Source organism: Ictalurus punctatus, chromosome 27, assembly GCF_001660625.3.
Source record: "Ictalurus punctatus breed USDA103 chromosome 27, Coco_2.0, whole genome shotgun sequence".
Classification (NCBI taxonomy): domain Eukaryota; kingdom Metazoa; phylum Chordata; class Actinopteri; order Siluriformes; family Ictaluridae; genus Ictalurus; species Ictalurus punctatus.
In genome coordinates this window covers 9281663-9307961 of record NC_030442.2, presented here as the reverse complement: position 1 = coordinate 9307961, position 26299 = coordinate 9281663, and the positions used below count along the sequence as shown (strand labels likewise).

At 36.7% G+C, this 26299-nt stretch overlaps 1 protein-coding gene across 3 annotated transcripts; it reads left to right on the top strand.

Annotated features, from left to right (window-relative positions):
* Positions 1-610: 610 nt before the first annotated feature.
* On the top strand, positions 611-18620 carry pamr1a (peptidase domain containing associated with muscle regeneration 1a). Of its 3 annotated transcripts, XM_017458716.3 has the most exons (11): positions 698-913; positions 3675-3851; positions 7753-7878; positions 8017-8427; positions 8534-8641; positions 10821-11003; positions 12401-12598; positions 12684-12750; positions 12916-13139; positions 13397-13728; positions 15837-18620. In XM_017458716.3, exons 1-11 carry the CDS (start codon positions 790-792, stop codon positions 16377-16379), a joined length of 2493 nt encoding a protein of 830 aa, XP_017314205.2. In that variant the 5' UTR covers positions 698-789; the 3' UTR covers positions 16380-18620. The 3 variants fall into 3 exon arrangements, with proteins under 3 accessions (XP_017314206.2, XP_017314205.2, XP_017314203.2); XM_017458717.3 differs by lacking the exon at positions 698-913 and adding an exon at positions 611-687 and having other exon boundaries at positions 7753-8427; XM_017458714.3 differs by having other exon boundaries at positions 7753-8427.
* The last annotated feature ends 7679 nt before the right edge of the window (positions 18621-26299 follow it).

The window sequence follows — 26299 nt, the reverse complement described above, 5'->3', positions numbered from 1 at the left end:
AATTCCAGGACAACCCCAATTTGTGCTTCTATTTGGAACAGAATGACTAGAGCATGGAGCAGTTGAGAACATGGAAACTCCGTTTCCATGGTAATTCAAAACAAACGAGTCAGATGCTTTAGCACTTAGTGCACTCATGTCTGGTCATTCCACTGAAAATAAACTTGCTTACAGTGCATTTTGTATCAGGCTAATACACACACTGACAAATAAAACATTCTTCTGACTTCATTCTTCTGGTTATCACTATTACTGGGAACATGGAAACAGGAGGCACATGCATGTCTATCACTTGTTTTTGCAAATGAAATAAACAGAAATATACTTTTGCATAGTCTGTCATAAGCCTGTCAGTCAAAATATGTCCAGATTCAAAGCACAATAGTTTATAGGCATGTTTTTTTTATTATTTATTTATTTATTTATTTTAAATAATATTATTTATATATAGCTGTTTGTATTTGTGTGTGCTTTTTGGAGCTGAATGTCAGTAGGTGTAAGGGTGTGTCTCTAAGTAAGTGTGTGTGTGTGTGTGTGTGTGTGTGTGTGTGTGTGTGTGTCTGTGTGTTGGGGGGGAGGGGGGGCACAGCAGAGCAGAAGTGGCTGTGTTGAGTGAATGGGTTAAAGAGTCTTGCTCTGGATCAAAGTCTCTCAAAAGACCTGCTACGTCATAGCAGCAATCCAGTGGTGAGTCTTTCTGTGTGTTTCACAAAGAATTGAATGAGAGAGTGTGAGTGGATTCTGTGGGCAGATTAATCAATAGTAGGCAGTAGTGTCCTTGGTAAAAGAATGATCTTGTTCATAAAAAGCAGAGGATTTTGGATGCTTTCTTTTCATAGACAGCATTCATGTGTGCTACCTCTTTTCTTATATGCTCTTCAGTTCTGCAGTGCAGTGATAACATGGCCATATGGTAAGAGCAATTTATATACATCAGTCTGTTATGGTTCTTTTGTTTGGGCTTTGCAGTTTAAATATTTCCACAGGAATTTATGTGGTATGTACTTGTGCATGTTCTTCAATTTTTTCTTTCATAAACTATTCGTTTCTGCCTGATCTAGCTGTGTTTATGGATAAAAAAACAAACAAACAAAACGAGTCCAGACCTCCATAGAAATGAGTATTAGTCACTGATCATTGCTTGATGATAAATATGCTTTGGGATATGTAGATGTATGTTGAGAATGGAAGGAAGAGTTGCAGTAGGATCCAAGGTCATGTTTCATGTTATGGTTCACAGCTGTTTAAATACTTTCTGCTCCAATGCATTGCTTCCCCAAATGAGAAAAGCAGAATTTGGATAGGTAAGCCAGGAAAGGATGGCTGTAACTGCTATTTGGGACTAAACTGAGGGAGCTGAAACTGTAATGTTCTATTTAAAGACATCTCTATCTGAAAATGGCATTAGATATATTTATATTTATTTTATTTTATTTATTTTTGCCAGAAGAAGATAAAAAGGTTTTGGTCTTGGTAATTAATAGTATTAGTAATTATGTTTAATTATAATTACATTAAAATTCCATTGAATAATGAGAGCTAAATTTATTGAGTAGCATTACATCTCACAGCTCCAGGGTCTCTAGTTTGATCATTTGATCATGAGCTTAGCTTAGGTTATTGTCTGAGTTTCTCATGTTCTCCCTGCATTGGTGTAGGCTAAATTGGCCCTAAGCATGAATCAGTGTGTCTGTGTGTGTGTGTGTGTGTGTGTGTGTGTGTGTGTGTGTGTGTGTGTGTGTGTGTGTGTGTGTGTGTGTGTGTGTGTGTGTGTGTGTGTGTGTGTGTGTGTGTGTGTGTGTGTGTGTGTGTGTGGTGTCCCATTCAGGATGCATTCTCACCTCACGCCCATATCCCATGTTCCTGGAACAGATTCTGGACACACCATTACTCACAATTACAAAAGATAATTAATGAATAAAATGAATTCAGTAGTTTTCTATGGGATGTCAAGCAACTTTAAATTCTACAGTTTTAGAATCATTATATGCTGTTCCTCTTATGTGTATGCTCCAATAATGTTTACAACAACACTCATGGCAGGTGAGTAATGATTGATCACAGTAAGTAGACAGGAGGTCTACTGATCTGTCTCATTTCTATGCAGCAACACTGTAGCCAAGTTATACAGTACTGTGGAAAATCTTAGGCAACCTATTTCTTTTAGTACAAAATTTATTATGGATTTTTATTTTATGACTTCTACATTATCGAGTCATTGCAAAAACATGTTAGATTTCAAAACATTAGTTTTCCAGCACAAAATTAAATGTTAAAGAAAAATGTTTGTATGTAAGTACGTCGGGCGGCTGAGGCTGAGGTGATAGAGCGGGTTGTCCACTAATCGTAGGGTTGGTGGTTCGATTCCCGGCCCACATGACTCCACATGCTGAAGTGTCCTTGGGCAAGATACTGAACCCCAAGTTGCTCCCAATGGCAAGATAGCACCTTGCATTGCAGCTCTGCTACCATTGGTGTGTGTGTGTGTGTGTGTGTGTGTGTGTGTGAGACAGGGTGAATGAGACACAGTGTAAAGCACTTTGGATAAAAGTACTATATGAGTGTAGACCATTCATAGTAATGAAAGCAGGACATTATGTAAGAGATGACTTTTTGAGACAAAAAAAAAAAAAGAAGGCTGCTGGGTTTTGCTGCAGAAATAAGAAGCAAGTGAGACAGTCAAATTCTCCAGAAGAACCGTGGCTGGTTCTGCAACATGCTCAGTAAAACTTACAGCTCATTTCCTTATAAAACTGCACTAACTGTATCTGAGACTAATCTTTTTTTAAGCAAAGGGTCGTCACAACAAATATTGGCTTTATTTCATTTATTACCGCTTACTGCTCTTTATAGAGGGATTTTTTAATGTAGAAACATTTAACTTCATTATTTTTGAAGGCATCTTTGCTCTACTGTATTTCTTTGCTTGTGCAAGACATTTCTTTGCAAGACTTTTGCACAGTGCTGTACATGCTGTTATATCATTGTTTTTTCACACTGAGCTATGGATTTTACATAAGTGTTATTATATCCTGAATGTTCTGTGTTCAGGAATCTGAACATAATGAGCTTACCAAAAGTCTCAGTGCGTAAGAACATTTGGAATGTTTAAACAACAAACAATCATTATAGTCTTTCACTGCATCCCATTCATGGACTCTCATCCAGAGTGTATTCCCAATGACCCTGGAATAGGCTCCGGATCCTCGTGTCTCTGACCAGGATAAAGCGGTTACTGGAGATGAATGAATTAAATGAATGAATATAATCTAGAATATTCTCCCAGAGGAGGTCCTAATAGAATGTAGCAAATAAGTGATCCATCTCCAATAGGACATGAGTGCTGACTCTCTTAGAAGACTCTCTGACTATCTGAGAAAAGGGATCTAAATGCATGGATAGGGACAGATAGATTAATCCTAGGTAAATCCATATTTTAATTCCATGTGTAGTCTGGGACCTACTAGAAACTAAAAGAACACAAGCTAATAAAAATAAACTAGAAAGACATTAACAAGTATAGTGTCCATCACCAATATGAGTGGGTGGGCAATATGGGTTGCTCCAAGGACTGTGCAAATTCTTGCTCCTGCACAAACGCTGGTTCCAGGGGGCCAGTTCAGTTTAACAGAATACATTTTATACCCACTATTTATTCCGTGTGTGCTTTTCAGTGTCCAGAGCCCAGGAGGATAAGTGTCCTGGCCCTGACTGGAACGCCATGTGTCGCTCCTGCTGTGAGTATGAGCTGATCCGCTGTACGTGTCCATCTCAGAGGACACGGGTGGGCTATGCTGTGCCCTGCTGCCGTAACGACATCCATCAGTGTGACCCCTGCATCATCCACCAGGGTATGACTAAGACTGTGCAGAGACTGTGGCTGGGTGGGAACTGATCCAATCAGATTTAATCAGACCAAACACTGTTAGAAAAAGCTCCTTTACAAGTACATGTTAGGTAGGTACTCAGACCAGTACACTTAAGTACAAATGAGTTCTCCTGTGATAATCACCCTAGTGAACGTCCTAGTTAATTTGTTAGTCTATCTATCTATCTATCCATCTATCCATCTATCTATCTATCTATCTATCTATCTATCTATCTATCTATCTATCTATGAAGCTACGGCTTATGCCTACAAATGGCCCCACTAGTTACAAATATTTGTACTTTTTTAAGTTTACAGCTGTGTGCCAAGGATAGAATACACTTTATTACTTCATCAAGGTTCATAAATGGTCAAAGACATACGTCAGTAATTAACCAGTGAAAAAAATACAATGTGTGATGTGCGTCTAATAACTTTTGTCTTTCTAAATAATGGATTCTGAATGAACCTTTTACACCTCTATTAAAGCTCAGTGTTTTGTGTTTTAGGTATAGTCATAACAAAAGGCATAAATCAGGAAATCAGGAAATAAATAAATAAATAAATAGATAGATAAATTCAATCCAGTAGTATCAGAAACCAGAAAAAAAAAACCTGGCATATAAAGAACTGCATCTGAAAAGAAGGCAAGACTTCACAATGAGATATTGAGAAGCAGACTTATATAAACAATAGCAATCTTTCCATCCAAGTTGCGAAATTAACTTGTGCAAAAATATTGCATAAAACATTTGAGAATGAAGCACAATTTCCATCTCATGCATCCAAGAGAACAAAATCATCACTTCAGAAGAAACTGGGGCATCCTGCTCTCTGCCATTTTTACTTTTCTGAGCCAATTAGCCAATCACATGATTTGTTGAGGCAAAGTCATATGAATTTTTTGGTGCACATCAAGGAATTGATTTGGTAAAAGTGTTTCCATCATAGTTTATGTGCATGTCTTCTTATCAAATGAAAAGAATTATCCGCCTCAATTGAGCACACAAGTGCACTTGGAGATTTCATTCACATCCGGTGTTTCCACCCAGTGTTGAAAACATACACAGCAAAATCATCAGTGTTGATTTAACACCCACAGTGTTGAATTCACACCCTACAGTGTTTATATGAGTCCTTTGGACTCATATAAACACTCTGGCTGTTAATTCAACACTAGGGGTTTTACTGTGTAGCTAGTGAATCAATGAGGAAGTGAAGGTGGAATTTCAGATGACTTGGAAGTGTCCTAATATTCTGGCAGTGGGGATCTCTGGTGGTTTGATGTGGAACAGGTGAGACAGGTGGCTGCTATTATTTTATTAACTTGACAGCTCACAGCAAACTTCTTGAGAGTGTAAACCTGTACAAACATTTCTTTCCTTGCAAAGACTTCACAGAGTAACCATGTGTTGAATATTCTATATCACTCAATACCTTAGTTTGGCACATTCCAGTAAATTAAGTAGATTGTCTCAATGAGGATACACACTTGTGAGCTTGCTATGTCAGCATATACAGTTGTGCCCAAAAATTTACATACCCCTTGTAGAATCTGCAACATCTGAATAATTTTAACAAAATAACAGGGATCATAAAAAGCCCATGATAATTTTTTTATTTAGTACTGTCCTGAAGAAGCTATTTCATATAACAGATGTTTGCGTATAGTCCACAAGACAAGATAATAGCTGAATTTATATAAATTACCCTCTTCTAAAGTTTATCTACCCTTGATTCTTAATAATGTGTGTGTTGTTAATATGTTAATTAATTAATTAATTAATTAGGTATTTACATGTCTCCCAGAAGACAAAATAAGAGCAATTTACACCGATCATCCTGTTCAAAAGTTTACATCCCCCTGGCTCTTTATGTAGCGTTTTACCTTCCTGAGCATCATTGAATGTTTGCACCTTATGTAAGTTGTGTACGAGTCCCTCAGTTGTCCTCAGTGTGAAAAGATGGATCTCAACAACATATAGTCACTGTTGGAAAGGGGTCAAATATGCAGAAGATGCTGGAAAAGCAAAAAATGTGCAGGACCTGGAGGATTTTTTTTTTTTTTTTTTTTTTTTTTTTTATAAATTCAGCTATTATCTTGTCTTGTGGACTACAGTATTTATTTTGTAAACTGATTTTTAAGTATGTACATTCAAATTTTGGCATGCATACTTAAAATTCTAGTATGCACGCTTATTTTTTAAAGTATGCATACTTAAAATTCTAGTATGCATACTAGAATTTTAAGTATGCTTATAAACTGGTGGCTATACTTAATTTGTGTACAACTTAATAAAAAGCCATACATATTTTGCATACTTATTGTTAAGTATATGTACATATTTTTACTGATTTGTACTTTCAGATTACTTTGCTTAAAGACTTCTATGTATTAGTAAATTAGGTAAAAATGCCTGTTACCCCCTGGATTGCCCAATTAAACAAATGGCATTCCTTTCTTTAAAAAGGTTTGAAAAAGTTAGTGGTACTTTCACTAACTTTAAAAAAAAAATTTTGGTCACAATTGTAACTGATGAGACAGTGTAATAGGTCAGTAAGAAATTATCAGTTGCTCCATAAGACTCATGATAAAGTTGCAAACAGTATAGTACAAATTTTTCCCCTAGCATGAACAATATTCATTCAATGTTCTGAAGATGGAAAAAGTGGAAAATTAAATGGTAGTCTATAAAAATGCACCTATTTCTGGACGATGCTTGATCTAAATATTCTACATAACGAATAAAAATCACAAACATAACACTTGTGAATAAAACAATGTTATCCATTAAATTCAAAATATAGTTTTTATAATCGTCTTGAATATCTCTGCAGCTCATCAAAAATATAAACAGGGCGTCCGTCAACTGAAAGCACGCAGTACTAGTTAAAATTTAAAGTATTATTTTTGTCTGTACTTACTTCTGTTTCTGAATAAATAAGCACTGTCATCAAATCACAAGTCTATTTTGATTTGATGGTCAGAAGCTGTACTAAATGATGAATAACCTAAAAATCACAAACATGACACTTGTAAATAAAATAATTTTATATGTGCAATTTATTAAATGCTTAAAATAAAAAGACAGCTATATAGTGAATAACTATATATACAATATATACAATAACTTGCTAAAAGTCCATCACCTGAATCTTTCTAATTGGCATAGGCCTCCAGTCAGTGTTGTTCACGTGGAATTCATTCAGTGTTACCTTGATGAACTTTCTATTGTAAAAAAAAATAAATAAAAATAAAACACTGCTAATTTAGGAAACAGTTAGTTGAGCTGAGGCTTGAACCCATTTTTATTGTACTGTGTTCAGCTACAGTATGTTGTTCCATGCGCCACCTGGTGGTTATTGTGTGAAGCACAACAAATAATTTTTTAATCCTTAGAGTCCTGCGTGCGTGATCACACGTGACGAATCGCGTGATACCGCGTGGAAAAACGCGCATATTTAATGGGCGCATCTGTATATGTAAACATCTGTGAAAAAGCTTATTAAGGACAGTGCTAAAAAACAACAACATGGGATTTTTATGATCCCTCTTATTTTGTTAAAAGTATTAAAATTTTTCAGATTCTACAAGGGGTGTGTAAACTTTTGGGCACAACTGTAAAGGTAACCTCTGACTTAGATTAAGGAATATCGTTTATTTTTCACCAAGAAAGCAATGTGGATGCAAACGCTGGCAATCTGTCGCATATTTTTTGCTGAGAATGACTGTTATGTAAGTTAGTGATGTACAAATTACAAGTCCTTTGAAAAAATGTCCATAGTTCTTGACACTTAACAGAAACATCTTGACACCCTGCCTCAAATGTCCTTTTTGACATGGAGCAGAAATGGATTTTTTTTGTCTCTTTTCCTACTCTCAGGCTGCAGTGTGTTTGATAATTGTAAGAAATGTAATAATGGCACGTGGCAGGCAAAGGATGATTTCTACATCAGTGGAATGTACTGCACGGAGTGTCGTCAGGGATGGTCTGGAGGGGACTGTCTCAGTGAGTGTCCTGTTCCAGCACAGATTTCAATGCTAGATTTCAAGGGCTTTGCTTACAGTCAACAAGTTATGATTTTTTTTAAAATAAGATTTTTCTTGTCTTTGCGTATGTGTGTTCATGTTGCTGTTTTTCCTTCAGCTTGTGGGGAAGTAATACGGAGGCCTCAAGGTCATGTGACCTTGGAGAGTTATCCAATCAATGCCAAATGTGAATGGACGCTGCATGTCGGCAGAGGGTTGGCCATGGAATTCAGGCAATTCCCTTTTTACCTAAAGCTCACTTATTACAGAACAAATTTGTTGCTGAATGTAATGTTTTTCATCTCTTGCAGGTTTACCCGGCTTAATCTGGAGTTTGATTACAGGTGTCGCTATGACTTTGTAGAGCTCAGAGATGGTGACAGCATTCACTCACCTCTGATTGGCCGATACTGTGGAGACAAAATCCCGCCACCAATCAGGAGCTCAGGAAACTCGCTACATATCCATTTTGTGTCAGATGGCTATAATAATTATGATGGTTTCTCAGCTACGTTTCAGGAACTCTCAGGTGCAGTTTACAAACACAGGTATCTATGTGTTAAAACCACAGAGTGTATTTTTATTACAGAACACACAGCATATGTCCTCACTAGCTTGGATTTTTGTGTTTGCAGTGTGCAGCCTCAATCCATGTATGAATGGTGGTATTTGTTCATTGGATACAGTTAAAACTTTCCGCTGTGCTTGCCAAGCAGGTTTCACAGGCCTACAGTGTGAGAACAGTGAGTGTTGCTGATTAGATGGAAAAAATGAAACTGTACATAGTAATCATGTTTATGAGGTAAAGCTGCAAAATGGTGCAACTTGAATTATCCTCTTTATATATGTGTGTGTGTGTGTGTGTGTGTGTGTGTGTGTGTGTGTGTGTGTGTGTGTGTGTGTGTGTGTTTGTGTGTATCTGTGCGTATTATCCTATATGGCAGTGATTCTTAAACTTACAGTGTTATCATATTTATTGTTGAAGTTATTAGTTTTTGACTGGTTACCAGTTTAATAGGTTTAATCTAAACCCTATTAACTAAAAAAAATTATTAGAAAAAAGGAATCTTCAATGGTTCTTTACGGGTTCATTAAATAATTAAGCGTTCTTACCTTCCTATAAAGAATCTACAAAATCTTTGAGGGACAACCCTTAAGGGTCCTATTTACAGTATTTAAAGTGTTGGTCTATAAATAACGTTAACTTGAATCTTATAGTTAAAAGCTACTGTGGTGCTCAAAAGTTTGTGAACCCTTTAGAATGTTCTATATATCTGCATAAATACAAGGTAAAACATCCTTAGATTTTCACAAAAGTCCTAAAAGATGATAAAACGAACCCAGTTAAACAAATGAGACAAAAAATATTATACTTGGTCATTTATTTATTGAGGACAATGATCCAATATTACAAATCTGGGCAAAAGTATGTGAACCTCTGGGATTAGCAGTTTGTTTTGAAGGTAAAATTTGAGTCAGGTGTTTTCAATCAATGGGATGACAATCAGGTGTGAGTGAGCACTCTGTTTTAATTAAGGAACAGGGATCTCTATCAAAGTCTGATCTTCACAATACATGTTTGTGGAAGTGTACCATGGCATGAACAAAGGAGATTTCTGAGGACCTCAGAAAAAGGGTCGTTGATGCTCATCAGGCTGGAAAAAGGTTACAAAACCATCTTTAAAGAGTTTGGACTCCACCAATCCACAGTCAGACAGATTGTGTACAAATGGAAGAAATTCAAGACCATTGTTACTCTCCCTTGGAGTAATCAACCAACAGAGATTACTCCAAGAGCAAGATGTGTAGAAGTCCACGAGGTCACAAAGGAACCCAGGGTAAATTCTAAGCAAGTAAAGACCTATTTCACATTGACTAATGTTCATGAGTCCACTATCAAGGGAACACTGAACAACAGTGGTGTACGTGGCAGTGTTGCAAGGAGGAAGCCACTGCTCTCCAAAAAGAACATTGCTGCCCATCTGAAGTTTGCTGAAGATCACATGGACAAGCCAGAAGACTGATTTGAAAAATATTTTGTGGATAGCTGAGATGAAAATAGAATTTTTGGTTTCAATGAGAAGAGTTATGTTTAGGAAAGGAAAACACTGCATTCCAGCATAAGAACCTTATCCCATCTGTGAAACACAGTGGTGGTAGTATCATGGTTTGGACCTGTTTTGCTGCATCTGCGCCAGGAAGGCTTGCCATCATTGATGGAACAATGAATTCAGAATTATACCAGCAAATTCTACAGGAAATGTCAGGACATCTGTGTAGTGATGTGCAGGACTGATCAGCAGTTACCGGAAACATTTTGTTGCAGTTATTGCTGCACAAGAGGGTCACACCAGATACTGAAAGCAAAGGTTCACATACTTTTGCCACTCACAGATATTTAATATTAGATCATTTTCCTCAATAAATAAATGATCAAGTATAATATTTTTGTCTCATTGTTTAATTGAGTTCTCTTCATCTACGTTTAGGACTTGTGTGGAAATCTGATGATGTTTTAGGTCATATTTATGCAGATATACAGAAAATTCTAAAAGGTTTACAAACTTTCAAACTGTTTATGATTGTCATTTGAATGATATAGGTTTAAATGAAACATAAGTATCTCCAGAAAAAGTGGCCTATAAATAATGTCAACTTGTAGAATAAGAATGTGATGTTGGTGGAAAGTTCAGGAATAAAAAGCTTTATACTTCCAATTTAATATGCAGAATACTATTCTACAGATTTGACTAATGAGACAAATATTGCAATAGCTGGATTATGTTCAGAAAATTAATCTTTACTGAGGGGGTGTGGGTTATTTATTTTTCAGTTAAAGCTGTTCCTGACTGCACAAAGTTTGAGAAACCCTGTCATACAGCATGTCATTCTAATAAATCCACCTTGTTTTTGAACAAGCAGAATCTGGCTGTGTAACCCCTCAAAAGCCTGCTCATGGAGACCACTTCCTGCTGTATGAGAATGGAGCCATCGCCACTGGAGTTCAGTACCTGTGCTATAAACCTTACAAGCTCAGAGGAGTCTCACGGAGGATGTGCCTGTCCAACGGCACCTGGAGTGGGACTGCTCCCACATGCATCAAAGGTATGAGAGACATAAGTCCAGTTTAACTTGTGGATGCTTGGTCGATGACAGTAACTGACATTTATTTCTCATTTTTCTTAAATTTGATGATTGAGTAAAATACTTTGTAGGTTTATTGTGAAAAAACATAAAAAAAAACGTTAAGTCTGTAATTTTGGTGCATGTTAACTGGATTGAAGCTCAAAATCTTTCGAGTTTTCCCTCCAAAACCATACCCCCCAAATATACCTACACAGGTTTACCTAGGTTTGAGTACCTGACCGCTAGCTCTGAATAGATATGCACATTTTGAATGCTGTATGTAAATTTTCACTCATGTGTGTCCAAGAGCAATAGTACACCAATAATGATCTCACATTGTCATCACCATCATTGAGTGTGAAGGCTTATTTTGGTTACTGCATATGAAATGAAAAAAACCTATTGTTTTAAAACTATAAAACTATAACTATTGGGATAAAACTATTGTTTAATAACAGTTGTTTAGAAACTCTCATACTACAAAATTGTTGAATTTTCAAATCTGATTGGTCAGAAGGTGTTGAATAGTTTATACTAAATGCACTTGTTTCTGTAGTGACAGCTCATTCACAGGGACTGTTATGGAAGATGTTCCATAATAATCTAAGGTTAATAATAAACGGATTTAAAAAAATGTGTTATTTAACGTTTATGGAAGGGTCTCCGCTTTGCGGCGGTCTGTTTCAGGACAGAGGACATCGAATTTCTTATTAACATCACAAGCTGCACTTTATTGTCTTATTAACACGGAGAGCAAAAGAGTGGTTGGCGGGGAAATTAAATTGATAATTGATAATTGATAATTATAACCAGATTAAAAATGTGATAGGTGCTTGGTGGCTTAGTGGTTAGCACGTTCACCTCACACCTCCAGGGTCGGGGGTTCGATTCCCACTGTGGCCCTGTGTTTGCGGAGTTTGCATGTTCTCCCCGTGCTCCCAGTCAGTAGGCTGATTGGCATGTCTAAAGTGTCTGTAGTGTGTGAATGTGATTGTGCCCTGTGATGGATTTGCACCCTGTCCAGGGTGTGCAAATGTCTTGCCTTGTGCCTGATGCTACCTGGGATAGGCTCTAGGTTCCCTGTGACCCTGAAAAGGATAAGTGGTATAGAAGATGGATGGATGAAGTTAATTCATAATTGAATTAATAAATAAATAAATTGCTGTGGTGCAATTTAGGACATGGTGTTATTGTGAAATAATCAACTTTGATGTGTTATCTGTAACTTTGTTTCACAGCGCCCACCAGCATCTCACCATTATAACAACACCCTGTTGTGTTTTATTCCACATGTACAGTAGTCTTACCAAAGCTCAGCATATCAGTGGGTGCTAACCCGTGTTTTCATTCTTTTCCACTGTTCTTTGGAAATGCAGACAGAGATGCCATTAGGAAACAATGTCCCCTGTTATCACAATTACATCATGGATACTCCTTAAAAGTTATTGGCTCAGATGGTACAGTCAGGAGCATGGAATTTTTCTGCAATAATTCTTATGTTCTCAGTGGAAACTCCAAAAGAACATGCCAGCTCGATGGCACCTGGAGTGGCGGGCAGCCACAGTGTATTAAAGGTATGTCTTTTTGATATATTACAATACTATGAGTCATTCAATATTACCAAACAAGAACAATCATTTTCCAATGGCTGTGTTGCAGCTTGTCGGGAACCAAAGATTTCAAAGCTAGTGCGTCAGAATGTCTTGAAACCCCAACTTTCTTCAAGGTACACACATATATGTTTTTTGTTGTTATTGTTGTTGTTGTTCTTTTGTTCAACAAGACAGTGAAACTAACTGCTACTTCATTAGTCTAACTAAGTGGAAATGAATTACCACTTAATTAAAGATTAATCTTAATCTGAAAATGCACATTTTGTTTTTTTTTTTAGAAAGAGTCCAGTACACAGGCTGTACTCCTCTCTCCAGCCTCATGAAGGAGAAAGCAGCAGCAATATAGAGACAGCACAGGGTGAATTACCCACTGGTTTCCACCACCTCTACACAAGCATTGAGTATGAGTGCATCTCTCCTCTGTACCAGTATTCTGGAAGTGCACGCCGTACATGTCTAAAAACTGGGAAGTGGAGTGGACGCCATGTTACCTGTTTACCAGGTGGGGGCAGCACACACATATTCAGCCACATAGACCAAGGACTTTGGTTCGGCTTACCATAGGTATAAAGAAACAGCCATATATAGGCTGTTGCTTGGTGCTTTGATGTGTGGTACATTCGAAAAGGGACCATTATACATTACTGTTACTAGCCATTTTAATCACTTTTTATAATCACCGAAATTGGTAGTTGGTAGTTGACTCAGACCTTTCAGTCTCACTGTAATGGAAATTAAAACTGTCATTCTCATTTGCAGTCTGTGGTAAGCTCTCATCCAAACCTCAGAGCTTGGCACAAACCCACTGGCCGTGGCATGCAGCCATATACCACCATCTCCCTGACCACACCAGTCCCATTATAGAGAAGACCAACAGACGAGGGGACATGTTTTCTGAAGATGACTATGACTACTGGCAGGAGAAGAGCATAGAGGAGACATGGCATCTGGTGTGCAGTGGTGCTTTGGTGAGCCAGCATGCTGTCCTGGTGCCAGCACACTGTGTAACTGAGCCTGGAAAGTCACTCCCTTACAACATGGCTGATCTAAAAGTAGTGCTGGGAAAGAACAAGAGGCTTCAGCACGTGATGGTACGCAAGCTCACACAGTAACACTTTGATCTAATCTCTTCCAGGAACATCAGGACTTCTTACAGTGGGGTCCAAAAGTCTGAGACCTCATGGAAAATCTGGGATTTTTTAAAATTGAAAATAAACAGAAGGTTTTCAACTATTTTAAATGTTTAAAACAAAGAAAGTAAATGTTCAATATCTTAAATATTTAATATTCAACAGTCTACACTATATCTAGGTCCCTATTTAAATGGAAGCAAATTTGTGATATTGACCATGTTAATCTGTCAGATTTTCCTCATGCCTAATCTCTTCTGTTGAAGCATGTGACATGCCAGTGGATTTGATCTAAAATGGATCATTAGGGTTTGCACAAACTTGTGGAGTCCATGCCAGTTCGAGTGCACACTGTCATTAAAGCAAAAAAAAAAAAGGAAATGTACCAAATATTCTACTTTTCACTTAAGTTGTTGTGAATAATATAATTTGCAATGAAAATTTTTTTATTAGAAAAGAATGCAAAATAACTGCATTTTCACTAGTGATCTCAGATTTTAGAGATCTTAGTGTATTACATTTCATAGTTAGCAAAATCTAATACAAAGGTTTACTGAAGCAATACCTATTCAAAAACACAGCATAAGTTGAAAATGCAGATCCTTTAAACTGAAAACAGAATATTCATAAAAATAAGGCAAACAAAAATATTCATTTGCATTAATAATAGCACATTACTTTTCTTTTTTTTTGTTAGTATAGTAATATACTGTAGGCTTTTTTCTTCTTCATCCTTAAAATGCATTGTCAGGTGATGAATCAAAAGAAAAACCTGAATAGATTAGTACAAAAACATGCAGGTTACAAAGGCAGATACGTCTAGACAGGTGTACTGCATGATATAATTATGAAATTAACATGCTCTGTGGCATGATTAGAAGGCCTCCAGTTTTGCATCAAGATGGCAAGAGGAAAAGATTTATGCCTTTGAAAGAGGGTTATTTATTGGGGCACAGATGGCAGGAGCTTCAACCAATTGCAACAGTGACTTAAGTGACATCTGCATTTGTAGTTCAGTAAATGGGGTTGGAAATTGTTGCTACACATACATACATATATATATATATATATATATATATATATATATATATATATATATATATATATATATATATATATATATATATATATATATATAAAATATTATGTATAATATTATGTATTATATTATGTATAATATGCTACACATACATACACATACACACATATATATATATATATATATATATATATATATATATATATATATATATATATATATATATATAAATATGTGTATATATAATATGTATATATGTATATGTATGTATGTATGCGAGAGAAAGAGAGAGCGAGAGAGAGAGTTCAATAGTGCAAAAACCACACACACACACTGGTCTACAGAGATGTGGAAAAAGGTCATTTGATGAAGGTCATTTGAGTTAAGAGAATGCTGGAGAGGCACTCCATTTATGCTGGCTCTGTTATGCTGTACTGCAAATCGGTACAAAATGTTCACCTTTATCCTATGATTAAACATTAATATCCTTATGGGAGTGGTCTCTTTCATGATGACAATACCCAATCGACAGGGCAAAAGGGCACACACTGAATGGTTTTGATGTGATATGATGTAATTAAACATTTTTGGGAGATTTTGGACCACCATGATAGACAGCGCTCTCCATCACCTTCAACAAAACACCAATTGAGAGAATGAACCAGCCAAGCGCCATCTCCTTAAGTTTGTTTTTGTGATTGCTGCCATAGCAACAGCTAGCATTGCAACAGAGAGATGATTTGCATTGCCATCATAGATGCTATTAATGTGATGTCCACTGCTGTTGAAGTGTCCCGTCAATGGCAATGAGAAAGCCTTACAAAAAAGCTTGATAAAATGGTCAGCAAATCATTTCTTGGTAGCTGTTACAAGGAAGCTGTTGCTATGGCAGCAATGACACTCTTGACACATTAGAGACCCAATGAATAAATATTCTGCTTTAAACAATCAACTAGTTTCACCCCCTATAGCTTTAGTAGTATTTCCTTGTGATCCGAAACCTTGACATCTTCTGCCTTCTTCTGTACAGGTCTCAGAGATCCTGGTTCATCCCAGCTATGATTCTGCTGGATTTGACTCAGACCTAGCTATACTGAAGCTGGTGGAGAAGGCAAGGATCAGTGAGTTTGTTTCCCCTGTGTGCTTGCCACGTCTTCAGGGAGGGGAGCTAACTGTGAACCAGGCCTACATCACTGGCTGGTCTGTAGCAAGAAAGCATGAAACACATTCTCAAATGGCTCAGACTGGAATGATTGAACTAACCGATGTGTTGCAGTGTGAAAGACAGCATGCTAAACAAGGGCTTCCCAGTAGCATTACTGATAATATGTTGTGTGGGAGGCAACATCCTATCAGTTCCAGTACAGTCTGTCCTGCAAGATCAGGGGGAATCATACTTGTACCTACTGTGCCACAGGACAGGAGAGCAGAGGAAAGTGTCTCTGAGTCTATCTGGGAATTGCTGGGCTTGGTGAGCTTTGGCTACAATCTTCAAAACTGTAATCCACGCTTGTACACTGTATACACACGAGTGGTCAACTTTAAGAACTGGATTGAGAATAACATAAAGTAATATTATTTGACAAATCAAGTTATGGACAACAGTGATGAAATTGACTGAGTATACATAGAATGATTGACAAGTTATGAACTGCTTTGGTTAGCTGACATTGAGAGGTTTCCAGAAGGCGGTGGAAGCAGAGGAAAGACGGTGCTGTCCAAGCAAGTCTTTAAAGTCTTTATACAATATCATATTTTTGATAGATAGATAGATAGATAGATAGATAGATAGATAGATAGATAGATAGATAGATAGATAGATAGACCTCCACTAATATTGCCACCCTTGGTGAATATGAGCAAAGAAGGCTGTGAAAAAAATTGTCCTTATTGTTTAACCTTTTGATCTTTTGTTAAAAAAAATCACTTAATACTCCAATCTCAAGGATATCAAACAATTGCAAACACAACACACTTTTATCTAAAAAAATCTTTGTTAAATATAGGTGTGCAACAATTACAACAATTACTGGCAATTACATAATTACTCAAATATGAATTCATAGTTATCACTGATAATTATTTATTAGTACACCTGGGTGACTTGGAACAGGAAATTGTTCAACCATGACTTCCTATTTCACAAGGGTATAAATATGAGGTATGACATAGGCCAAATTCTCTTAGTCATTCATAACAATGGGTAAGACCAAGGAATATAGCTGTGATGTGCAGCAAAAGGTTGTTGAGCTTCACAAAATAAGTGGTTATAAGAAAATAGCACAAGCATTGAGAATGCCCATTTCCACCATCAGGACAATAATTAAGAAGTTCCAGCCAACTGGAAATGTTATGAATCAACCTGGAATTGGACAGGTGTCTATATTGTCTCAGTGAACTGTGAAAAGAATGGTCCGATTGGCCAAAAAATCTCCAAGGATCACAGCTGGAGAATTGCAGCTGGAGAATTGCAGAAGTTAGTTGCATCTTGGGGTCAGAAAGTCTCCAAAACTACAATCCAAAGTCACCTACATCACCACAAGTTGTTTGGAAGGGTTTCAAGAAAAAAGCCTTCAGTTTGCCAGATCCTACTGGAACTTCAGATCAGGTTCTATGGTCGAAACCAAAATAGAGCTTTTTGGCAATAAACACCAGAGGTGGTTTTGATGCACACACAGAGAGGTAGTCATATGGGAAAGCACCTCATGCCCATGGTTAAATATGTTGGTGGCTCTTTAGTGTTTTGGGGCTGTTTTTCTGCTAGAGGACCTGGACATTTTGTGAGATACATTGCATCATGGACTCTATCAAATATCAACAGATATTAAATGAAAACCCGACTGCCTCTGCCAGAAAGCTTAAAATGGGCTGTGGTTGAATCTTCCAGCAGGACATTGATCCAAAACATACATCAAAATCAACACAAAAATGGTTTACTGACCACAAAATCAAGGTGGGTGCCATGACCACCCCAATCCCCTGATTTGAAATCCATAGGAAACCTGTGGGCTGAACTGAAGAGGAGAGTCCACCAGCATGGACCTCGAATTTTTGGAGGGCCTGGAGAGATTCTGTATGGAGGAATGGTCTCAGATCCTATGCCATGTATTCTCCAACCTCATCAGCTATTATATCAGAGCTGTAGCACAAAGTATTGACGTAAAGGGGGCAAATAATTGTCACACACCTATGTTTAACAAAGATTTTTTTTGATAAACTTGTGTCTTTTTTGCAATTGTTTATCCATGAGATCAGAGCATTTTTGTGATTTTTTTTTTTAAACAAAAGATCAAACAAAAACAAAACCAAAAAGGTTAAACAATAAAGACAATTTTTCACAGCCTTCTTTGCTCATATTTACCAAGGGTGCCAATATTATTGGAGGGCACTGTATATATATTTGTTTTTACAGATTTCCATGTTGTCTTTAGGCAAAGTATGACACTCATAATACATTCCTTAGCACAATCATAAATCTTCAGGGCATCAGTGAAAGCCTGTTGTCAAGATATGATACTGTGTCTTGCAAAACTTGTTTGTACCTTTACATGCACAGACCAGATTTTTTTTTCTCTGATTGAGGCCATTTTTATATATAACACTCATATTTAACTGGTTTAAACCCCTATAGTTTCAGTAGCATTTCAGTAGTGTTACATTGGCATCCACTGCCCATTGGATCAGATCTCAGGTTCTTGATATATTTTAAAGGCATATGTGTTTGCCAGAGGTCTATAAACACATGCTTGGTCTCTGTGTATGATCGATACTGATGATACTTATATGTCTCAATAAACATCTTACTTTTATTTAACTGTTGCCTGGATCAGTAGTGTAATTACATGCAGACCACCTCACATTTTCATATTAAATAATGAAAATCAATTTTTAAAAATATAAACTATGGGGAGACCTATGATCAATCAAAAGCAGTGGTCACCAACTCTCTTCCTTGAGATCGACCTTCCTGCAGGTTTCATCTCCAAAGAAAATCTAACACACCTGTTTTATTGATCCAGAACTTCTTAAGGCAATGATTATATGGTTAGGTGGGCACAATTATAGTCAGAGCTGAAGTCTTCAGGAAGTTATATCTCAAGAAACAGGGTTGGTGACCACTGCTCTAAAGCAAGACCAGACAACATTTTCTTTCCCACAGCACCAGATCATTTGTGCAAACAATTAATTCAGATTGCACTCCTGAGTCTGCCAATTTGACTGAAAGGGCTTACCTACTGGTTTAAACACTAATAATAAAAAATAAAAACCAACACTATGCAGACTTTTATTTAAAATTTAAACAGCACATGTGCAATATCTCTGCAATTTTATCATGTCCTCAGGCCCACAGCCTTTTCACAAGCCAAAGCTTACTGTTTTAGTTCTGATCATTAAGAATTAACATCAGCCCCAATGATTAATGCATTAAAATCTGCAAGAACAAATTAGGTAAAAGAGCTCAATATTGTATTCTGTGCCATTATCTGTCATTATAAGTTTAAACCAAAACATATTCCAATAAAACTTTTTTTAACCCACTCCCTTTGCTTGTATTTTTACTGAATAGAATAATAACAGGTGTCTCATACACTAAAATTGCTCTCAAAATATTTGTTCTGCATGATGACTTAAAGGGTGTGAAAATGAAATGAGAATGACTATTATCTTTCAGCATGCATTTTTTTCTGTTATCACACCACATTAACAGGAGATGAGGCTGCATGCATGCAGGATCACCTTCAAATGTGAATGTTGGCAAAATGACATTTTTGTTGTTTATTGAGTCTTTTTGTGGAACTACCACACAACTAAATGTAATATTCAGTAAAGAAAAGTCTTCAAAACAATAAATGATTTAGGAGTAACACTGTCAAAGTGGGGTCCAGGGACCCCCAGGGATTTGTAAAACTAGGCCAGGGATTCAGGGATTACATTTAGTTACATTTAGTGGTGGAAATGACAACTCATTGATATCAAAGTTATTGGACTTATTAGTGAATTATTATAGGCATTAGTCAGTTTGACTGTTTTCTTTTTTTTAATTGAATGGGTCTAATTCAAAACTTAAACAACTCAAAAACAAGGACACTCTTAAAAAAAAAATTTAATTACTTTTGAGTGGAAAGTTCAAAAATGAAAAGCTCTCTCGCTCAAATAAATAGCCAGAATATATAATTTTTACACATTTAAATACACTACCTAATATTTGAATGCAGTATGTTCATAAAATAAATCTGCACAATATTTTGAACAGTTGTATTTTGAGATCCCATGAATTTAGCTGATTTTAGGTAACTATTAGGTTAAATACTAGGGAGTATTGATAGTTGCAAAGGTTTGAAGTTCAGTGGGTTTTTTCTCTCTCTCTCTCTCTCTGTAGATATTGATCTCTGCCAAGAGACACCTGACCATCACACCCATACAGTATATGGGCCTGTTGCTACAACGTTGGAAGCACAGTATTGTCTAGAATGTCTTTGTATACTGTAGCATTAAGATTACCCTTCACTATAGCTAAGAAGCCTAACAAAAATCTGTTCCAGCATGACAATGTCACTGTACACAAAGCAATGTTTATTTGCCAAGGTTAGAGTGGAAGAACTTGCACAGACCCCTGACTTCAGCCCTGCTGAACACCTTTGGGATGAACTGACTGCACCCCAGGTTTCCTCATCCAACATCAGTGCCTGACCTCACTAACGCTCTTGTGGCAGAATGAGCAAATCCCAACAGTCATGCCCCAAATCCTAGTGAAAAGTCTTCCCAGAAGAGTGGAGGTTATTATAACAGCAAAGGGAGAACTAAATCTGGAACTGGATGTTCAAAAAGCACATATGGGTGTGATTAGTCAGGTTTCCACAAACCTTTTACTATATAGTGTATTGCAGACCCATGATGAAATATCTCTGAACATTTGCATCGGCTCTTTCACACTATAAAAAGAATGGGAGTGCAATTGATTGAGAGATAAAAAAAAACTGAACACATCTTAAGAAGGTCACATGTGGTTAACAGAAGGTCACATGTGGTTAACAGAAGGTCACGTGTGGTTAATTAGCATAGTAATATATGTTTACAATAAATATTATTTCTTTTGTGGGTGCAAAAATCATTAACTACTGTATGTTCTGAAGCAATGAGTAAAAAAAAATTTTTACTATCCCCATTTCAAGCAATCGCTCAGTTATTTCTTAGAAGTCTGTGTTGTTGCATCATAAGCATAGTCACTGACTGCAAGGGCTGTGCACATCAAGTAAACCTAGTATGACAGTTTTATGTAAGAATATGTTCTTTTACTACTTCTGGCTCTGTTGTTCTGGAGAATAAAGCTAAAACAATCAAATTGACTTGTCTAATTACTTACAGAATTTACTGTATTGGCACTCTTCTCGGAATATTTGACCATTAATCTGTGCATGCAAGAAAAATGTAGGTTCCTTGCACACACCCACTAGATGTAGTTTCCTGGGCATACTATACTGTATAAAAAAAGAAAAATACATCAATAACCAACTTGTATTCAGAAGCTTTTCTGTCCTAATTCAATATTTGCACACATAAATGCTTTGAGTACTGCTGAAAACCTGAAGAACCGAAATAAAATGAGTTCACTGGGAATTACAATAGACCAATCCCGATTGATGAATAGGAAGTGCCATTGCCTTGCACAGCAGACTGACAGTGTCACTTATATTTTGATATCACCATGCATGTAGTGTTTTCCCTCCAGTGTACTCTCACCTCTGTGTGAGTGTGCTGGATTAGCAAATCTTAGGCCAGATTAGTTAATTATAGACACCCATCTGCTAATCATGGCTGAAGTCAGGTGTATGTGTGAGAAGAGTTTTGGTTAGAATAGGAATAGGGAAAGTGGGCAGCAGATACGATACTCACTCTGTTCTTACTGTTGCATGAGGGAGAGACATTAAGGACAGTATAAAATTTTTAGCCTTAATGTCTGATTATCCAGGTTTAATGTGAAGTTTAATAAAACTATGGGTTGAGATTTGTTTTGCTACCACAGCACTGTTAGATCCTTGATTTTGATTTATCAGAAAGTGTTGATTCTACAACTGCATGGCTTGGACAATCCAGTCATTCCAGTTCACAAGTTTTATATAATAATATGTTATAGTTTATATAGAATCAGGTCATTCACAGGAACTTGTGGTATAAAGAATGCTCTGGTATAAGAAGAATAAAACCCTTTGGCTTTGTGGAAAAATAATAAACATCAGAGTGGTAACTAACTCCGCTTCGCATCAGAGCACGTCATTATTTTCCTATAACAGCATGTCCCATCATGTTTTATTGCTTACATGTATGTAGGATTTGTTATACTTGACAGGCACTGTCCTAAATCATGGTTATATTATTACAACTTGCATCTTGCTGTACATGAAATATTTGTTTATAATCTTACCTGAGAATGGATCCTGAACTTATATTAGCTATGTTTCTGGTACTGAACCAGTGGTTTGAACCCCCTCTGAAATATTTTCCAGTTCCAAATGGTTATTTGTGGATAAGCAATATAACATACTTACAGTGCAGCTTTTTAAACACATTTTGTGGTTATCATTATAGCTATATATCTGGCTACATGTTTTGTTATGATTGTGATGTTCATAAAAGGTCACTGGAGTCATCATATTTATGATTCCATATTTAACCTCCCCAAATACTCAAATGAGAAATGCATCCCTTAGTTTGTGTAATCATAAATTGTGATGATACAGTATGTTACATTAGCCAGTTAATTAAATCTGCATAACTAACTGCATAATAACTTCTGCCAATCTAACAACACACAATTGAGTGATAACTAGTTATAGTAGGAGATAAACAATTTTACATTTTTATATAAACTAGTCAGTCTAAACAATATGTTGACATATAAACTTACAGTGAACTCTGGTCCGGTCAATGGACTTCTGAGACTTTTTGTAGCATTATTATACTGAGATGATATTTGTATGTCAAGAAATGAACAATGAATGGAAGATGATAGCAAATGTATTTGAGTTAAATCCGGCAAACCATTATAAATACTATATTATTACATTATAATATTATAACAGTTTAATCCAGACACTACCAACTCTCACACAGAGAGTTGGTTGCACTGTATAATAAAGCATAAGACATTATGTTCTCCGTGAATGTTTGAACTATTTGGGGTTCATAGCTTTTTTGCATACCATTTTTACATTTCTATACAATATATTGGCCAAATTAAATCCAGTTGAAAGTGTTCATACTTGAATACTAGTCTTTAGTGCAGAACTTTAATACGTGAAAGCTGCATCAAGTGTTGCTCTTTAATGCTGTTCACTATAAGAGTTCTGACCAAGCATACAGTTGCGCTCATAAGTTTACATGTGCCTTGGAGAATCTCCAAATTTTTAACTTTTTTAAATGAGAAGGATCATAAAATTTGCACTTAGTCTTTTAATTAGTACTGCCCTGAATACTGGTTCTCAGGACGGCAGTACAATACAATGAGAGCAAGGAGGTGTAAAAATGTTTTGTTTTTTTTTTAAGATAATGGGTATAAATCGTTATTATTTTGTTTAAAGGTCTTATTTTGTTTTTAATTAGTACTGCCCTTCAGAAGCTAGGAGCTTTTGCAAGGCCTATATAAACTTATGACCACAACTGTAAAGACAGTGAAAGATATAGGGATGTGTGACCAGTATACAGTCTAAAGGATTTCGCTCGTTACTTATTCCTAATCTGTGTGCATGACTCCTCCCTCTGCGCTCTATGCAGAAGCTGCTTGGCCATTTTACCTCCATCTATAGTTGATTCAGATGTTTGGGTGGTTGTTTTGGTGGTTGTGGACAGTTATTCAAATTTGTGCATGCATGACTGTGTATATTGAAGTTCTGACTTGACAACTGCAGGGCTGAAATACAATTCACAGCAGGTGTAGGATATCATTGTCAGATTCCCAAGAAACTGGAATGGATCACCTGATGGACAAACTGTGATCTTGTCATCCTTTCTTCCGTAATCATTGTTGCAGCCTATGGTTGAATAATTATCTACTTCAGAGACACTTCATTTGATTACAACATCACAACAGGTAAAGTGGAAATTTTAGCATTTGTTAAAAAAAAAAACAACAACCATGTTTTTAAAACTTTTTTATTTTTTTTTTATTTTTTTTTTAAAATCAATTTCAAGCTGATGGAAGTATCTTGATAGAAACTGAGTTACAGGCCAAGGCTGACCACAATTTGTACTAGATCATCTGGCCCATGCACCACTGTGAAATGACAGCAATTAACTCATCCAGATCTTCATGCAAGAATGTAGTCCTTCAGCTTGATAAGATCGTGTTTTAGCATTGGTTGCATCTGGTCCACTTTTAGTCCACAGTACTGATGCAGTGCCATAACTGACGCTTATGTGCTTAAACCTAAATTGAATTTTTCTGTGTTGCTGGCAGACTGGATTGAACTGTGATCCTTTGATGCATTCCTAATAAATGTCCTCTACACTGTTGAGGAATATAAACACCTGGGGGTTTGCAAGCTACACAATCAAATCTGATCCACCATGAGCTGTCTGCAATGTGTGCATTTTTCTTAGTGGGACATTCAGATTGATTAAACATATTGATTTCTGATGGGCACTGTGCAGATCTTTACTGTTTAACTGTATGATGGCAAGGCAAAGGTTATTCCAGGATAAACACAGACTGCTCAAAATGATTTAAAGCTTTGTGCCTGTGTGCAAACAAATTTGTATCTGCGTCAGTAAAACTGCCTTTCAGTACCTAATCCCTTGTACTGCTTGTACACCTTGATTCTCTTGGGCAGTCCATACTGTTGTGCAACACAATTATTGATGGCTAAAATTAACCTCTTAACAGACTTACATCTTATTAGGGCTGGAGCAGTGTGTATCAGACAGCCATGGCTTTCCTAAATCCTTTTTAGCCTGGGTGCTAACTACAGTACTAACTGCTGTATAATGTATTCACACAAAGCTAGATGCTACTTTAAATGATTGGCAGATAGTACACTGAGTTTATTAGGTACACCTACCCTGTAGCTACACTACTTAGCAATTATATCAGGTATACCTACCTACAATTATTCACTGTAGCCAGTGCATATGTTCCTATGCAGAACTGCTGCATCTATCAGTCGAAGGGACTTGCAGCTACAATAACATAGTAGGTGGCAGCAGTACAAATGTATAGAATCTAGCAGTGTTCTGGGGATTTTAAACCCTGGTTAAGAAACACCTGCCTCATTATTCCACCCTATATGCGTACAGTTGGAGATCCATGTACCTTTTATCCATGTCAATTGATGGACAAAGGCTGACAAATTGTGCACTTAAGCAGATGGGCTATAGTCCTTTTTGGTATGTGTGCCTAATAAATGGTTGACATGAGTAGATATGAGGTATGTATAGCCAGTAAAGTTACATACTTAGTCTGCACTTCTGTCCTGCAGATTGATTTTGATACTGGGAATTACACTAGCTCTGAGTAATGAAATTACTGTAATCATTTTAGAGAAAAAGAGAACCAAAGGTATAAGGACACCATAAATTATTCTGCAATGCTCTTACTCACAGGTACCTGATTACTAAGCACTCTGAAATTATATAACCAGGCAAGGTTATGAAGGAGAAGTGACTTTAATAATCTTAAACCCAGACAACATCAAAGCCAAGTGACACTGTACTGTTTTGTCACGTGATGTGATTACCCTTAGTGGACAGCATCAAGGCAGATTGAAGAGACATGACCTGAAAGTAAAGGACACTGAAAGCTGCTGCATTATCAAGGAACTCTGCTCACTGAGACTTTAGCAAGGTTAGCACTGGGAGATTAGCAAGCAAGAGAACTCTTGACACTATTTAATATGTTGAACATGTTGAATTCTATTCAGAATTTGCTTATAACAAGTGGCTTAGGTTTTTTTTTTTTGCTGGGTAGACGTATTCACACTCTTGCACTATAGAAGATGTCTGAAATAAATTGTGATACAATTACACATTTTGTAATGCAAAGGCATTTTCACAAACATATTCTGTAAAATGCCAGAAAGTTACCATTATAGAAAGGAACAGGAAAACAGGAAATGGTTCAGCCACAATAATGACTAACTAACATTTGAGAGATTTGATATTGCACACAAGGAAAATGGCAAGATTTTGCAACCAAGGACAAGCAAAACCAGGTATTAATGCACTACTTGAAATAAGGGACACGTGGATGTAATCAGGAAACAACCAAATAATAGGAAAAGGGCAACAGAACCAAAACAAAAGCAGGGCAAGTTATGACAGAACCTGTTCTGGCCCTGTGTCTCAGAGCAGAATGGCATTAAGTTAACCAGTGCTGTACTGGAGTCATAAGGTAATAAGAACCCCTGATGCCTCATCAACAAACAGAACATTAAAAAATCGAGAGAGGCAGCATTCCCAAGGTCTCGTGATTTGGCAATGTGATCTCCATTAGTGATTTGC

Bases quoted from the DNA above. Each gene is read 5' to 3' on its own strand.
- pamr1a (XM_017458714.3), top strand. From the start codon at position 790: ATGATCTTGTTCATAAAAAGCAGAGGATTTTGGATGCTTTCTTTTCAT. The intron at 11,004-12,400 runs GTATGAGAGACA...TTGGAAATGCAG, and splicing joins TGCTCCCACATGCATCAAAG to ACAGAGATGCCATTAGGAAA. The intron at 12,599-12,683 runs GTATGTCTTTTT...GCTGTGTTGCAG, and splicing joins GCAGCCACAGTGTATTAAAG to CTTGTCGGGAACCAAAGATT.